Below are 16633 nucleotides of genomic sequence, written 5' to 3' on the forward strand. Positions count from 1 at the left end.
GAGGTCCTCCGATATGTATGTGCTCAGGAACTTCACACCCTCTCCACAACTTCCCCATTTATCACCAGAGGCTGGTGATCCACCCTTTTCCTCCTAAAATCAATGATGAGTTCCTTTGTTTTCTTGGTATTTAAAATCAAGTTGTCTGCCAGTCTGCCAAACTATGAACATCCTCCCTGTATGCTGTCTCATCTCCACTGCTAATCAGGCCCACCACAGTTGTGTCATCGGCGAATTTCATGATGAAATTAGTATTGTGGGTTGGATTTCAATCGTATGTATACAGGGAGTAAAAGAACGGACTCAGGACAGAGCCTTGTGGGACTCCTGTACTAAGAGACAGGGAGGAGTGGTGGAGGGCCCATCTTGACAGACTATGGTCCGTTGGTTAGGAAATCCTGTATCCAAAAGCAGATGTTATGGTGGATGCCTATGTCGGACATTTTATGGAACAGTCTGTTTGGAAGGATAGTGTGAAATGCGGAGCTATAGTCCACAAATAACAACCTTGCATATGTTCCTTGGTGTTCCAGGTGGACCAGAACAGTATGAAGAGCTGTAGAAATGGTGTCGTCTGTTGATCTATTGGTTCTGTATGCGTATTGATGGGGGTCCAGTGTTGGTGGGAGAGCAGCCTTTATATGTTTCAGAACCAGTTCCAGATAGTTCATTATAATAGGTGTTAATGTCTATAGTTTTCTGTGAATAATTACAAGGATAAATATATTGTGATGCCACAGGACAGTCATATAAGCCTACTGTTACTGTTCCTTAATGTGTGCATCAGTGTATTTTACGCTGCAATGAAGTGTCGTACCCATGTGACATTTTACTGTGAAATGCATGTCTTGCCCTAAGGGTGTACTCACACCAGCCGATCCGTACTGTACTTTTCACCCCCTTGACTAGCCAGTTTGTTTGGCTAGTGAGATCACTCCCTGCCATGCTCGGGAAACTTGCTTCCACTGTATTTGTTGAAGAAAATTAGAGGTCAATCTATGGTGAAGATGAACTTTGGTAAGAAATTGCAGTCCTTTTGAATGGCAATAAAATAATTTTGTTTAAACTTTGAAAGTTTAATGGACTATTATTTTATTGTCCTCATACAGGGGTGGTGTATGGTCTTAGCTAGAAGCTAAAACTGCTAGGCCTTCAGAATTTTGACAGGTTTAAGCATGATCCTGTTCATGGTGACAAATGAGAACCAGCTAGATGTGTGTCCGTAAAAATTTGTTCTATGAATACTTTTAATTTAATTTATTATTTTAAGTAAACAGTACTATGAAAAAGATCAGAGAACTAGGTCAGGGGTTTTCCACATGGGGGTCACTTGGGGGTCAGTAGAGTAGTTGCAGGGAACCCCCAGGAAATTTGCCAGTATTATCATTAAGTCTGTTTTCATTCAGGATCTGCGATAGAGCTGGACAGATTAAATATCTGGTTTGGTTTTCCCACCATGAGTTTTGAGAATTGATTCTGACATCAAAATATTCCATCCATCCATTTTCCAAACCGCTTATCCGTCTGGGTCGCGGGATCAAAATATTCATTTTTGAAATTGTTTAATTTTGTAAAATTTTATATAATGTATTTGCAAATTATATCGAGAACATAAAAAATCTGTGGCATTGTCCATCCTTTGTCTCCGGTGATAGAAAGGCTGAAAACCCTAATGCATTGATACTCTCTCTTTCGCCACCTACTGGTGGCTTTATATCATTGATTCACTAAAATGCATCATCCTTTTCTACCAGGATTTATATTAAGGTATTACATGAGGGGGATGGTGTCATGACAATTCTGGCCTTTAGTACAAATTTGGCTGCTCTCTAAATGAGCTTAACTTTAGTCAGCTATTTATTCTCTGCTTTGGGGACCACAGGTGCAGTGCTGGATAAGAGGTTTTCTTTGAAACATGTCTTCTTGGTTATCGGATATTGTTATTATCAGGCTAGAGTTTCCTTTAACTCCAGCATGAGTGTCTTGTGCTGTTTGCTGTGCCTCTGCCGCCTCTCTAGTGTCTGGTTATGCCAATTCTGTCCTGCCTCACTTCTGTAAGTACTAATATGTATTAGGTATTTTTTCACATTCATCCTGTGCTTGAATTCCTTGACCTGGACCATATCATTAAGTAGTACCATCTGAGACGAACCCACCAGTCTCAATCTCGATGGGTATTTTTTAAAAAGAATACGTTAGATATGGTGTGATATACTTACATGAAATTAGTAAACAGTCACACACCTACATTGTTAGAAAAAAGCATACAGCCCTTGTACAGTTTTGTACCCCATGAGAACCAGCTAGATGTGTGTCCTGAAAAATTTGTTCTATGAATACTTTTCTTTAATTTTCTTTAATATTGCTAATATTGCTTGGAGTACTACTCCAATGGTACAAAAAATGTTCCTCAGAGTCAATTTCTGCACATTAAATTATGCTAAAAGTACATTTGCCTACAGCTATGGTACACTTAGCAGACCCTTGAGGGTATGGCAACAGTACTTTTTTACTGACAGGGCAAGTGTGTACAAACTTTTACGCTGCAGCAAGGGCCGAGGCCAGAGTCTTACCCACTGCACTACCAAAATTGCTGACAGAAATAGCAAAAATGTTACTCATAAATCAATGTTTATTAGTTTCCATGATTATATTTGCACAAAAATACAGCATTCACTGATATGCACCAACATAGCTTCATTCCACAAATCTAGTAGAGAAAACAATTTTACCTATACCTATACTTATTTATCTCTCACAAATACGTTCTGTCCCGTTACATCCAAATGATGTCTTAAGCCAATGTTCCAGAAGGACCCGTCGAAATAATTGAAATGAATGCAGAAGTGAAATTATTAATCAGTGCTAGTCATTTCTGACAATGACAGAACAAAGGAGCCACTTCAGGCTTTCATAGCTTGTCAGAGGATATACTGCATAAAGGCTCAATTATGTTTGCATCACATCATGTTTTTGTATTGAATATATTGGTAACACTTAAAGCAGCCGTAATGCATTATGGATACCTTCATAATGCATTATAATGCATTCATAAACACAGCTATGACTATTTTAAAAAGAAATAAAACATTATAGCCATGTTTATTGTACATTATGAAAGCTCTGTGAAGCTCTCACCTATAATGCACTATAAATACCTTCATCGTGCATTATAAAGGTCACTATAAGCCATTATAATGCATTATGAAGGTATTCATAATGCATTAGAGATAAGAGCTTCATAGAGCATCCATAACGTATAATACACATGGTTTAAATAGTTATAGCCATGTTTATAATACCTTATGAATCCATTATAATGCATTATTAAGGTATCTATAACACAGTACATGTGTCTGCTTCAAGTAAAGTGTTACCAATATATATATATATATATTTTTAAATAAATTTTCAGTCTGATTTACCAAGCAGATATTTGACCGTCTGTTTATCAACACCTTGTATATTTAATATCCAGCAAAGAGGTTCTTCCTTTAAAAAGGCTTAATTTCACTTTGACTATACGGATTAGTCTGCAATTGTTTAATGTTGGCATGTTTCTATGATTATGGGGAATACTGAAGCAACAGCTGTTCTTGTTATTGCTGAGTATAACTTTCTATCACAGACTGATCACTCTGTTCCCATGCAATGGGGCTCTGAACGTCTCAGAGAACAAAATTAACTACAGAGATACAGAGTTCTGGTCAATAGGATGCCAGTTTGACATAGTTATTTTAAGACAACTTCTGATTAGTTTTCCAGTTTGCTCTTTAAAATATATTTACTTCCACTGGGTTTAGGCATGCCACAACTAACATAAATATTCATTTTTAACACATATAATTGATGGTAAATCTAGATACTTTTACAACATTAACCACAAACCAAATCACCACCTTTACATACATCTTTATAGCAAGTTTAAACCAAAGTCTGACCATTTCCCCCCATTCCTTTCGACTTTGATTATGCTGTCCACATGAGAGATGAGTCTGCATTATCCGTGGAACACTGTGCATTGCATTCATTCAAAAGCACTTACTCATATATTATTATAACGACCGTGAATGAATGCAGATGAAATACCTTCATTGAACAACTGAAATACTTGCGTTAAATACTAAATTATACCCTGGGTGTTTAACAGCTATGTAAGACAAGTAAGTAACTATATTAACACAATAGACAAGCAACACTGAATGGTCTTTATATATATCTAAATTATTTTTTTATCTATCTTTTAGGAAGAATAGGGCCAATAGTTCTCTAGAAGGTTACAAAACCATCACAGCAAGTAAACACTATCCATTATACCAAAAAAAGACGCCTAACTACTGTATGTACACAAAGTGCAATGAGGCACTTTACCATACTTTGAAATATTGGTTCAAAGGAAGTATAGACACTGACAATGTCACGTGCCTCCTGCAGTCAGTAATGTGGAATGCTGCCCAGTGGACACCCCCGCCCCACCAGTGAGCATGCTGCATGTCCTCAGCAGCTTAGATCTACCTGAAGATGGGAACAGACTTCCCTTCATTACCGCAGCTACGGAAGTATGTCCTGCACAATGTTCCTGGACCGTGTTGTGAGAAACATCTAAAACAAGAGTCTCCAACTCTGGTCCTGGAGAGCTACTGTCCAGTCGGTTTTCCATCCTACCTGGCTTCTAATGAGCCACACTTGTTCCTGATATTTAGCTGAGAACAGCTGTGGCTCATCAGATGCCAGGTAGGATAGAAAACCTACTGGACAGTAGTCCTTCTGGACCGGAGCTGGAGAGCCCTGATCTAAAATGTATGTGAGATATGGGAGCACTGTCCTGCGAAACACAAAAGAGTGCATCTGCCTTCCTTAGCAGGACACTGCAGGACACCAGGTTGCCGTAAACTCATGCTCTTTCGTAACTTCAGGGGTGACTGTGACAGGAACAGCACAACTGTAAGCAGCACTCTCATAAGTGTCATCAACTGCAGCACAGATAACAGTTAAGATCTTCAAGGCAAGGTATAATTAATTAAAAAAAAAACATTTAGAAAACATTCAGACGGCCAGCTCCACCAGCAAACAGAAACATGTAAACGCACACACACAAATACACACGTTCACAGATACAGAAACAAACAGGTGGTCCCACTGGGGCGTTTAGCTGTTTCATTCTGAGAGAGGAAGATAATTACACTGCATGCCTCTGTCCTGTGTCACTTTCAGGGGCTCTGGTCAGCACTCCGGCCTCGGTCTTCCTGATAATCGTGTCTGACCGATGTTTAAAAATACGCTGCAGCATCTGGGGGCTTCATACAAACAGTCGTAAGCTCTTGTAGAAAGAGGCCAGCTGTGTGAACTGGTCCCCAAGTCAAATCCTTTATTATGAACAGTGCAGTGTGCAAATCCAGCATCCGATGCACACTTTCTGCTTGCTGCCACCTGGGGTGCTAGAGAGCTATATTGTGCTTCTTTCTTGTTATTGTTTTTTTTTTTGCTGACTGTTGTGCCATTTGCCTTCTGTTTTGTATTCATCCTCATGTCCTCAGCTGTGTGCTGTTACTAGCAACCTGTTTGTGGTGTGCTTATCTACCAGAGCACTTTCATGTATATTTCTCTTTATAAATGTTGTGCTTAATTATAAGACTCCTTTTTTGTGCAGATAGAAAACATAAAATTGGAAAACTTTGTTCAAGTTTCATTATAAAAGGCAGTATGTTTCAGAGACAATCAAAGGAAAAAAACGTTCTTAGCTTTGTTAGGAATTTTATGCAGATGAGTCGTAGGCTGGTGGGACACTGTTCTTAATGTCTCATAAACAGTTATGTTGTGGTTAGTGTGACGGAGTGAGTGGACCTGTGTGGAAACACCTCGGCAGAGATGCTCCTTCCATGACAATGGCCGCGGTAATCTTAACAGACTTTTATCCATATAACGCAGAGACATAACGCACGCCTTGACGTTTGGGTGCCGGCCCAGTTTCCTCATCAGACAGATCCAAGGATAAACATTACTTCACGACTGCTCCCCCCACCTCGCTCTGCTCCTGCCAAGGGTCTTTATCTCTGGCATGGGCGATTCCTCTGGTTCGACTTGACATCTATTCACGCAGTTTCCCCTGGTGGCTAATGAAGGAAACGATCCTCAGATCGCACAGAAATGATGGCGAGAGTCGCTTTGGATTGCTTCACGTGGCCTATAAAAGCTAAGAAGTGTTTTTCCGATGGCTCTCATTTTGTGATTTGACATGATTGTTTTGGTCCCAGTGTCGGGTCGGGGGAGACAAAGCCCCCCCCCCCCCCCCACAAACACATACACACAGACATGCACAGAACACCAGTGCCCCTCCCCCCAACCCTAAGGGCAAACAAAGCTACAAGGTTCATGCTTTAATTTACACCAGCCCTCCCCTGTGTTTTCCCCACCCCCCCAGCAGCAGACTGTGCGTTTGTAGTATTAGCCAACAGGGAGAGGTAATATATTGACTCCTTCCAAGAATTCCGAGGTTTCGTGGTTCACGGTGAAAAGACAGATGCTACAACAGGCTGCTTCCGAGTCTCTGCCTTAGAGTGTCCCCGCCCCCACGACTGCTTAGCTAAAGACAGAAATAATGCCACAAACACTTGTGTCGTGACTACTGTGCAGTTACATCAACCCACCCCCCCCTTTCATCACATGGATCTCTCCCCCAAGGTGTGAGCCTGCATGCTCTGTGGTAAAATTCAGTTGTCCCTTCCCACCCCCTGGGGGTGTGCCTTGTGCAGCTGATCCCTGGGGATGTGGGGCTCGTGAAGGTGGAAGGATAGCTCGCTTGTTTCTCATCTGAGTGTTTTGTCGCTTCTGTCCATCAGAACTGGTTGGTCGAAAAGAGGTTTTAAAGTATTTGAACAAAGATGGTTCCGTTTGCATGAGTATTACTTTTTTTTTTGTCAACAGGAAAGCTTGTGGAACTCGGTGTAAGGCAGAGCCAGGGATGTGTGTTCATTCGTGTCCGAGTTTCCATGGCTCCTCCTCGACAAGCGTGTACTCTGTCGTGGAGCCGTTAGTAGCCAGAGTCACCTGCAAGAAATTATCAGGGACATCTGAGTGCACGGCCTTGCGACTAACAGTCACGTCACCCACCAATCAGTCGTCAGTGTTGGGCAGAGAAGCCGCACCTATCAGCCTCCGAAGGCTTCGTTCATTTGGATGACTCAGTCTTTATCTCATTAAAGCGATAGAGCGACGACCAAACATCAGTGGGGCTATTGAACCCTCTATAAATCATGAGGCACATCAATCAGAAAGCAGGCCTAGCTGGGTCAAAAGCCGGGGTGTGGTGCGGTTTCTCTGCACTGGGGAAGAACAGGTACAGTATTACGGCTATGGCAAAGGAGTTTGGCGGCACAGTGCTATGTTAGTAATGGGCCCCGACTGACCATCAAGCATCTCAGCAAACTCATGGACGGTCTCATGGACGGGCAAGTGAGCGAAACACAGAACCAAACAGCTGTGAGTGTGACGTGTATTACAGGCGATAGCACTCAGCTCACACCTCTCTCTCTCAGACAGTAAAAATCAGGCACATTTACAGCAGGCGGATCATGCAGAGAAGTGCAATGTAAAACGAAAAAATAAAGAACAAATATACACGTTAACTTTTGATACGCTGAGTGAAATCATGCGGGAGAGATTCGTGAAATAGCAGCTTTTACATCCGCATCCAGTGTCTTAAACGAGCAGAGAAGCCAGAGGTGTTGCCAGGCAACTCTAACGATCGTGTCACCAACAGCCTTCCTCAGTGACAGCCCCACAATCCAAATCCATCCTGACGGTCGCACAAGATAAAGCACGCTCCCCTTATTCCTACCCCAGGCGCATCAGCCGCCCCTCCCCCATGCTGCATTCACACCCCAGGGGCATTTACACACGGCACTATATTGTCTAATTGTGGCAACTTAATGACTATCAGTCAGAAATGGCCACATGTGGAAGAAGGAGTCAGCTTTTAATGTTGAGTATTAAGCATCAACTATGTAGCCCAAACCCTTTGTTAAGGCAGCTCTGCGAAATGGGAATTCTCAACAGAGCCTTGACAAGTAGTGATTTTTCATTAGAACAGTGGGATTATATTGTATGTGATGCTTATGTACAGTATCTGTCTAATGTAGTGTTTCCCAATCAGGTCCTCAGGCAACCATAGTGAAGCCACATGGAGTTCCCTCCAAGCTCCCTGCCAGACAGTCCACATTTTTGCTCCCTCCGAGATCCCTGCCAGACATTCCTCATTTTTGCTCCCTCCGAGCTCCCTGCCAGACAGTCCACATTTTTGCTCCCTCCGAGATCCCTGCCAGACATTCCTCATTTTTGCTCCCTCCGAGCTTCCTGCCAGACAGTCCACATTTTTGCTCCCTCCAAGCTCCCTGCCAGACAGTCCACATTTTTGCTCCCTCCGAGATCCCTGCCAGACATTCCTCATTTTTGCTCCCTCCGAGCTCCTTGCCAGACTCCTGGTAGGCAGCAAAAATGTGGGACTGTGTGCAGGTCCCTGGATTGAGAAACACTGGTCTAATATCTAATTTGACAATTAAATACTCAATGGCAGGAAATACTGCAGAATATTAGCGGGAAATGTCCCTTGTAAATGAAAGTGCATAACCTTTATTTTTAGGATGGGGGGGGGGGGCTTCTTCCGTAATGGTTCTCCCCAAATCAACAGCCTTATCTCACACAGCAACGAGAGCAACACATCAGGCTGTAATACCGACTTCAACTGACTACATTTTAGACTTGCAGATTCATATACACGCCGCAGCTAGATGAGGTCACCCTACCTGCAAATACCAAGGAGCCCCTTTACATTTATTTAGCAGGGGCTTTAATCCAAATCGACATACTTTTTTTAAAGGAACCAGGCTCAGACAGTCTTGGGAGCTATTGGGGGATAAAGGCCTTGCTCAATGTCCCAAGGGTGAAATCACTCTGCCGATGCTGAGATTCAAAGCAGTGACCTTCCAGTTGCAGATACAGTCATAAACCACTGTCACACACCCTTGGCTATAATGGTTTAACACACACATTAACACACAGATCTACATGAAGGCTACAGCAGTCTCGATTCACTTTTATATGTATAAGGACAGACCACCTCGGAAAACCTCTACAAACATACACCAAACGTTAGGAGAGCGCTCTCCGTTCCCCTCATCTCAGTCTCAGTTAGCAGCCGTGACTGTTTAGGGGCGACCACAAACCAGGAAATGCTGTGTTCTGAAAGTAAAGTTTACACACGCAACTTAAATGCACTAAAGCCCTATTTAGTGTATCTAGGGCCTGTGAAATACCCACAGTAAAAGTTTAACAGCTCTCCTAAACATACTCTTCTCTGCGTACAGTAAAATGGACAGGGCTAGTGCACTGCAACAAGTAAATGGGTATATAATACATGAAAAACATAAAAACTGTTATTCCAAATAATTATAAGCGTAATCAGTGAATGGAAAGATGCAGTAATAAATAATATAAGCAGCTGCAGATGTGAGAGCATGAGGCAGACGCTGCAACATGCGTTCATGAGGGTGAGGGGTACCTTGCACTCGTCCTCCGGGGCGGAGACGTCAGCCACGTACACACACTGGTAGGCGTTGTTCTCCTGGTGGTTCTTCAGGTCTTCATAGCAGGACTGTGTCTTGGTCACCTCCATGTCCTCCGACTTGCCCTGCAGGGCATCCAGGCTGTCCAGCTCCTGCTTAGATAGGTGGTAAACGATGCCGGCGCCGAAGGAATCGCCCACCACGTTGACCGAGGTCCGGAAGCGGTCCCTGGTGGGCGAGAGACGGATGAGGGTGGGGGGCGTGGAGTTTCATCTCTTACGTGTACAGTGTTAAACTAAACACTACATATTACACTAGTTAAGTTCTCCCCAAACAAGCTTGATGGGCTGAATGGCCTCTCGTTTGTAAATTTTTTATGTTCTTATGGCCAAAAATCGTGGAAATACTTCCAGTTTTTAGAGACTGCAGAACCTTATTCAACTGTTGCTCCAGTTACTTATTTAATCGTCCAATGTATGATATCTGTGATATTCTTTGATTGTTTATAAACATTACCGCCAAATATCCGTGTAGTAATTTCAAAAGCGCAATGCCAAAAATTCTAGGTGAGTCCACAATTTTGTCTAAATAGTGTAGTAATGTTATCATGCTGTTTGGGACATCTCCAGTTAGGTATGGAGGATTTGAGGTTATACCCGTCTCTGCGTGTGCAGGACTTAGCAACAGACGAGGAGTTTACTCACAATAGCCAGTCCACAGCCACCAGCAGGCTGATGTCCTGAGTGGGCAGTCCCACCGCGGTAAGGATAAGCAGCATGGTCACTAGGCCGGCACTGGGAATACTGGCTGCCCCCACACTGGCCAAAGTAGCTGTTAGACTATGGAGAGGGACAAGAAGCAGGCATGTCATCCACAACGAACTTTGCCTGGCAAAGTCGCTTGACTGGGCCCAAAAATGATCCCCAAAGGACCGACACGGGTACTGGCGAGCGAGGACAGGGAGTCCCACCTCACGGTGACAATCTGTCCCGCGTCAAGGTTAATCCCGTTCATCTGCGCGATGAAGATGGCCGCCACGGCCTCGTAGAGCGCCGTTCCGTCCATGTTGATTGTGGCGCCGACGGGGAGCACGAATCGAGTAACGCGCTTGTCGATCCCTAGGTTCTCCTCCAGGCAGCGGAATGTGACAGGCAGCGTGCCAGCGCTGGAGGGTGGGGAGGGGGAGGGACAAAGGGATATGGGACAGAGCATCGAACAAAACAGACAGTAAGATCGCTGATAAAATCTGCTTCTGCTTGCAGAGAATGAATTAGTGCCAATATTTCCAGAGCAAAACCTGCATCTACACATTATGTACTAAATTAGAAGGGTTCAGGCACCCTTACCTGGAGGCTGTCCCCAGAGCTGTAATCCACGCCTGGAAAATGCCCATGAAGAAAGAGTAGGGGTTTTTCCTGACGATAGCGAAGTAGATGAGCGGCAGGAAGATTGCACCGTGGATAATGAGGCCCACCACCACTGTCACCATGTACATCCCCAGCTGCTGGGCCACCACCTCCAGGTCCTTGATGGAGATGATCTTCCCACAGATCAGACAGGCGATACCCAGAGGAGAATACCTTAGCAAGACAGAAGGGAAGGAAGAAAGCTCAATTCACTGGGACCTTCCTACACTTTCCAAAGTAGCGGGTGATTATCATCTTGCTTAAGGACATAAGTAACCTGTTCATATAATTCTTGATGTACTTAAGCATGTCACCCGGTGGATGGTCACCCCCCCCCCCCCATGCCATGCCGTAATGGCTGAGGAGAAACTGACCACATGATCATTATGACCAGCCGCATGACGATCTCGTTGAGGATGTTGAAGAAGTCCAGCATGAGCTTGGCCTTCTCCCCCATCTTCCCCATGCAGATGCCGAAGGCGATGAAGAAGCCGATGAGCCCTGGAATCCACCCGCAGTAAAGTCAAAATTAAAGCGGCTTAACTATGCCATCAATCATGCTTAGTACAGCAGTAAAAACAACACCTTATGTCAGAGATAGTCAACAACTTAGTATAAAATGCCGTATACAGTGTATCACAAGCGATTGTTCTAAGACACTTAAATAAGGCAGTAAATCAATGTAAATTATTTTTATTTGAGATTAAAGGCACAATCTCTTACTAATTGAACCATTGCACTGATCATATACATTAATTTTCCCATTGAAACCAGGACAAACATAGCCCATTGACGCCGTGCTTCACTGGAAGTATATGGAAGATTCTTGTATGCCTTCTCTAAAAGGAGAATAGATGAAAGCTTATTGATGAATACGCTCCAATTATGTGTTTTCGGGGCCTGCCCGGTCACCACGCATCACTGGGAGTCTTTGAGAGCTTCATAAATAGCTTTTGTTTAGGCATCATTGACTGGATAGATAGACTTGCTGTCAGATATTTTAAACCCGCCTGCAAACCAGGCTTCTCTGCACAAGACAGGATTAACTACCAATAACATTAATGTTCATGATTTTCACTTAGTGTCGGCAGTGTTGGCTTGTAGCATTTCTTCATTCCGTCGCACACAGGAGCACATACGCATTTTGCTGAAACCCAGAGTGACAGTTCATCATTTTGTATCTTTAACCACTGACATTTTTTTTAAATATTGTAAATAGTCAATGTAGTGGGGTGGCATGGTGGTGCAGTGGTTAGCACTGTTGCCTCACACCTCTGAGACCTGGGTTTAAGTTTCCGCCTGGGTTACATGTGTGCAGAGTTTACATGTTCTCCCCATGTCGTCGTGGGGTTTCCTCCGGGTACTCCGGTTTCCCCCAACAGTCCAAAGACACGCTGAGGCTAATTGGAGTTACTGAATTGCCCATCGGAGTACATGTGCGAGTGAATAGTGTGTGAGTGTGCCCTGCAATGGGCTGGCCCCCCATCCTGGGTTGTTCCCTGCCTCGTGCCCATTGCTTCCGGGATAGGCTCTGGACCCCCCGTGACCCAGAAGGACAAGTGGTTTGGAGAATGGATGGATGGTCGTTGCGGTTGACTGCTTAGCTTGCTAGCTAAGCTGTTTGTGTACTCAAGCTGAGACAGATTTCTCACCTAATACATTCATTCCACTCTTGAACTGGAGGGACTTTTTGGTGACAAAGACAGGCTCCGGTGGTGGCCTGGTGGCATTAAGCAGAAACTCATCCAAGGTGGAGTTCACTTCCTCTGTGTACTCAGGAACCTGCTCCACCTTCCTGGTGACAGTTTGGATCTGTGGATTTAAGGAAGATTGTTTTTTCTTTCCATTCCATTTTTTCTTTAAAAAGTTGTTTTTAAGTTGTTTCATCTTCCAAATCTTATATCATTGAGTTATACTTCAGCACTTTCAGGTAAAAAAGGGTACCTGCTGGAAACAAGCTTGAACCAGATTCTCCGGGAAGAGGTTCCTGATGAGGTCAAAGAAGGCATCCAGGCTGGAGACCTCATCGTTCTTATCTCCCTCACCCAGACGGGCCCTCAGCTTCGGGTTGCCAGGGTGGATGATCAACACCAGGATCACGCCCAGCACAGCAGCAATGATGGTGGTGGACATATAATATACCATGGCTCTGGTGCCCAGGCGTCCGCTGGACTTGGCGTCCAAACCTGCCAACCCTGGAGTGACACAGGCAGCATGGACATGTCAGTAGTATCTCTCAGTCACTGCACTTTTAGGTTAGAGTACGGCTAAAAATACGAGACCATCAGTGATGGCTTGAGGCACGTCTACCCTGGAAACAAAGCGATATGGCAGAATTAGCATGAAATGAATGAAATTTTGTCTGACAGCTCAGATACATTGTTGCCTCTGAGCGTTACAGCTGAGAAATGGTTGGTTCACCGCACCCGTTATTAAACTGGAGATAATGAGAGGCAGGATGAGCATCTTCAACATCCTCATCAAGATGTCCCCGGGGAAGGCGATGACCATGATGACATCGGGATGGATGGGAGAGGCATAGCGTAGGAGCATCCCCACCACCGAGCCCAGGATCACACCTGAAAAAGCCAATACCAACATCCTTCAACCTATTATATCAGTTTCTGAAGTTTCTCTGGATTAAGGAGAGGCCAAAAAAATAAACAAATAAAACCTCTCTCAGAATTTATCTTAATGTGAAATAACAGAAAATCAGAGAAGCTCTGAGAAGTGAACTGTGCTCAATTTCTGACGAGAAGTTTCATACTAAAGCTGGCAGTTGTCAAACTTTTTAGACAGAACAGTTGTTTTCTCAGACAAAATAGCACAACTTCTCAGAGGAGTTAAATCAAGCGGTTAGGACACGTAAGCGAGGAGAGACAAGCATCTGCAGCCCTCCAGACCCCAGGACATTTGTGCAAGTTGTTCAATTAATGACAAGTAAAGGCTTGAGTTCTACTCCACACTCTAATTAGGCAGCCCACACATCTGCACAGAGACATTTCTCTGGCGTCCAACCGCAGAGCTAACTTCTGTTAGAAACCTCTTCTTTCTCCTCCAGTGACAATATCACAGCAATTTCATATCCAAGGTAGAAGAACTTTTTTTCACTGCTTTTTTCCAGACATGGATGTAGCTAGATTGTCTCTAGATTGTATCAAAGAGAATCAAAAGTATCTTGTAGAAGATAAAACCCTCAAGGCGGACAGTGGCATAACTTTGCCAGTTGTGTATGTGGACATGTGGAGAGTATCCCAGGCTCTTGCCCTGTGCTGTCAGGGATAGGCTACAGGCCTGACCAGAAAATGTGCTCAGGAGGAAAGATGGCAGGTTCAAGTGTACCAGTTACTCAAGTGGATTCACATAAAGTATGTTAGTTTCATAGATAAACTGCAGGAGTGTGGGTGAAGGACTTGAGACTGACCCAAAATGGTCAACGTCAGCAGCAGGTTCTTGCATAGCTTCTGGCAGAGTCCCCCACATATGGGGGCTGGGGGTGCATCGATGGGCTCCAGTTGGCTCTCGTGCATCCTCACCTCCACCTGCTTAGGCATGGCGTTGGCACTGCGGGGAGAGGAAGGGTAACTCAGACATGTTACTGCACACTGACCTGCATCTTTTTCATTTGGTTTTACAGTTCATGTTGGCAGATCCAGATGGATGGAAGACATCTACACAGAAAATAGCCGTGCAAGACTCTGCCCCGCATGGTTGGTCTGGCTTCGGTTCGTCCATGGCAGACGATGACAGATACCTCAACAGAAGGACCAAAGGTGGGAAATACCCCACCCCATATTAGATGAAGATCAGAAAGTTCTTAAAATGCAGTGCAGTCCCAGTGTGCTTTTCTACAGGAGATTAGTACTTTTAAACAATAAAACTGCATAGGAAAAGCCACCCTGCCTTAATAGACACTATTCAATCTGAGCTGCTTAAAAAATGACTTCAGTGACAGACCTCAAACTTTTGAGAATCAGATTTAAGGAACCAGATGTAGATGCTTTTCATTGACATGGTGGCACGCAGATGAATTGCAGAAAGGGAGAGCGAAATGTATACACAAACATACATTCGGAAACTTCTATTTTTAATATGTGACTTAAAGTCACCCGGAGTACTGCAAGCAGTTTGTCACATTTTATCACAGTCGACAGGATGATTTATGTCGGGGTCAGCACCCGTCCGACCCCACCCTCTATGACCCTTCCACATCTGGCCAGCAGACATTGCTGGCCATTCCACATTTTCCCCGCCCTGTCTGAGTTCCTAGTCTTTCCTAGCGTGCTGCATACAGTAGGTCAGTGGGCTGAGAGTGTGGTTCTGATACTATTCCCTTGTCATGGGTTCATTGCTGGCTTGAGGCCAGTCTCACCTGTCCTTTCTGCATTTTTGTTCTCTAGTATTTATTTTATGTTTCCTTAATCTAGAGTTTCCCCAGGTTTATTGTGACTATTGCTGTATATTCGTATTTCTAGTACTTGCTGCTGGTGTTTCCCATAGTCCTTGCTGTGGATTCTTAGCCTTTAGTGCTTGTTAATTCTCTTAGTTGTGTCTGTTCTTAGGGTTATTGCGTCCAGCTGTGTCTGCTTGTTCCCGTGTCTCCCTTGGTTTGTTCATTGATCAGGTTACTCCTGTTCCTTGTTTTCTCTGGTTGTCTCTGTATCTAAGTGCCTTCCCTCACTCTGTGCTTTATTCTGCCTTTGTAGTGATGATGTAATGTTGCCATGTGCTTTGGTCCTTGTATACTGTTCCTGGGTCTGCTCTCTGTGTTGCCCTGCTCTCTGGTTACGTTGTCCTTATGGTTTTTTGTAGCTTGTATTAGCGTTAAGTTCTGTTATAGTTTTCTGACCCCTAGCGGTCCTTTATTTTGTGTGATTCCCAGTGTTCTTCCCTTAAATAAAACCCTTTTGTGTTTTGGAGCTGCAAGTGGATCGTCGCACCTTTTTCCCCACTTGCTTCATGCCGCGTCACAACAACGAAATATTTCTGCTGGAATGCTATAATGAGATATTAAAGCACATGAGCTTTGCTAAAGTCTTTGATCAATTCTCTAATAAATCACCAGGCATTAATCCCAGGGATCGTCAACCAGTCTGCATACAGTGTCTGTGGCAAGACTCGTCTGTGTCCGTTGTTAAAAACTATGCAGGCTGCGTTTCTAAATACCACATCTGTGTAAAAATGTTCATTTCGTTAATAATGTCTGTTAGAATTGACCGTGGTGATGATCGCTGATTAAGGCCCTGATTTTTATTATTTAACTACTAAAATTCCATACGTATTTATATCTGCATGAACTGTGGGCACTTAGGGCTTTGTATTAAACAAAAATACTAAACAACCTGCCCGCTGCAGTGTGTTCAGTGCTTCCTGAGACAGGCTGTCGTCACTGCAGCCCAGCACTGGATAAGCAGCTGAGAGACGAATGGGCATAAATAACAACACACTGGGAGCCCTAATCACAATCTTTATTTTATTATGCGCTTATATACAAAGTAACATTCAACAGAGAGAGCGGGGTCAGCAAATCCCCGGAATAATTGGGGCTAAGGGTCAGCGGAGCGTAATCGCTCTGCTCACCCTGGGATTTGAACTGGCAACCTTCCAATCACAGCCACAAACCCTTAAACCTGCAGAGCTGCACGTGGAAGCTGGGCTGCTTCATTT

General features: G+C 44.0%; 1 protein-coding gene across 1 annotated transcript in view; it reads right to left on the reverse strand.

Annotated features, from left to right (window-relative positions):
• Nucleotides 1-2614: 2614 nt before the first annotated feature.
• LOC125705833 (excitatory amino acid transporter 2-like) overlaps nt 2615-16633 on the reverse strand; it is a 34517-nt gene continuing 20498 nt past the window's right edge. The window contains exons 2-11 of the mRNA XM_048972121.1: nt 14391-14530; nt 13393-13545; nt 12911-13161; nt 12619-12778; nt 11341-11467; nt 10907-11140; nt 10531-10725; nt 10265-10399; nt 9557-9788; nt 2615-7047 (exon numbers count right to left, since the gene is read on the reverse strand). Of these exons, the coding sequence (XP_048828078.1) occupies nt 6970-7047; nt 9557-9788; nt 10265-10399; nt 10531-10725; nt 10907-11140; nt 11341-11467; nt 12619-12778; nt 12911-13161; nt 13393-13545; nt 14391-14520 (1695 nt within the window). The 5' untranslated portion in view covers nt 14521-14530 and the 3' untranslated portion in view covers nt 2615-6969. The remainder of the gene's footprint in view (nt 7048-9556; nt 9789-10264; nt 10400-10530; nt 10726-10906; nt 11141-11340; nt 11468-12618; nt 12779-12910; nt 13162-13392; nt 13546-14390; nt 14531-16633) is intronic.

Source organism: Brienomyrus brachyistius, chromosome 13, assembly GCF_023856365.1.
Source record: "Brienomyrus brachyistius isolate T26 chromosome 13, BBRACH_0.4, whole genome shotgun sequence".
NCBI lineage: Eukaryota > Metazoa > Chordata > Actinopteri > Osteoglossiformes > Mormyridae > Brienomyrus > Brienomyrus brachyistius.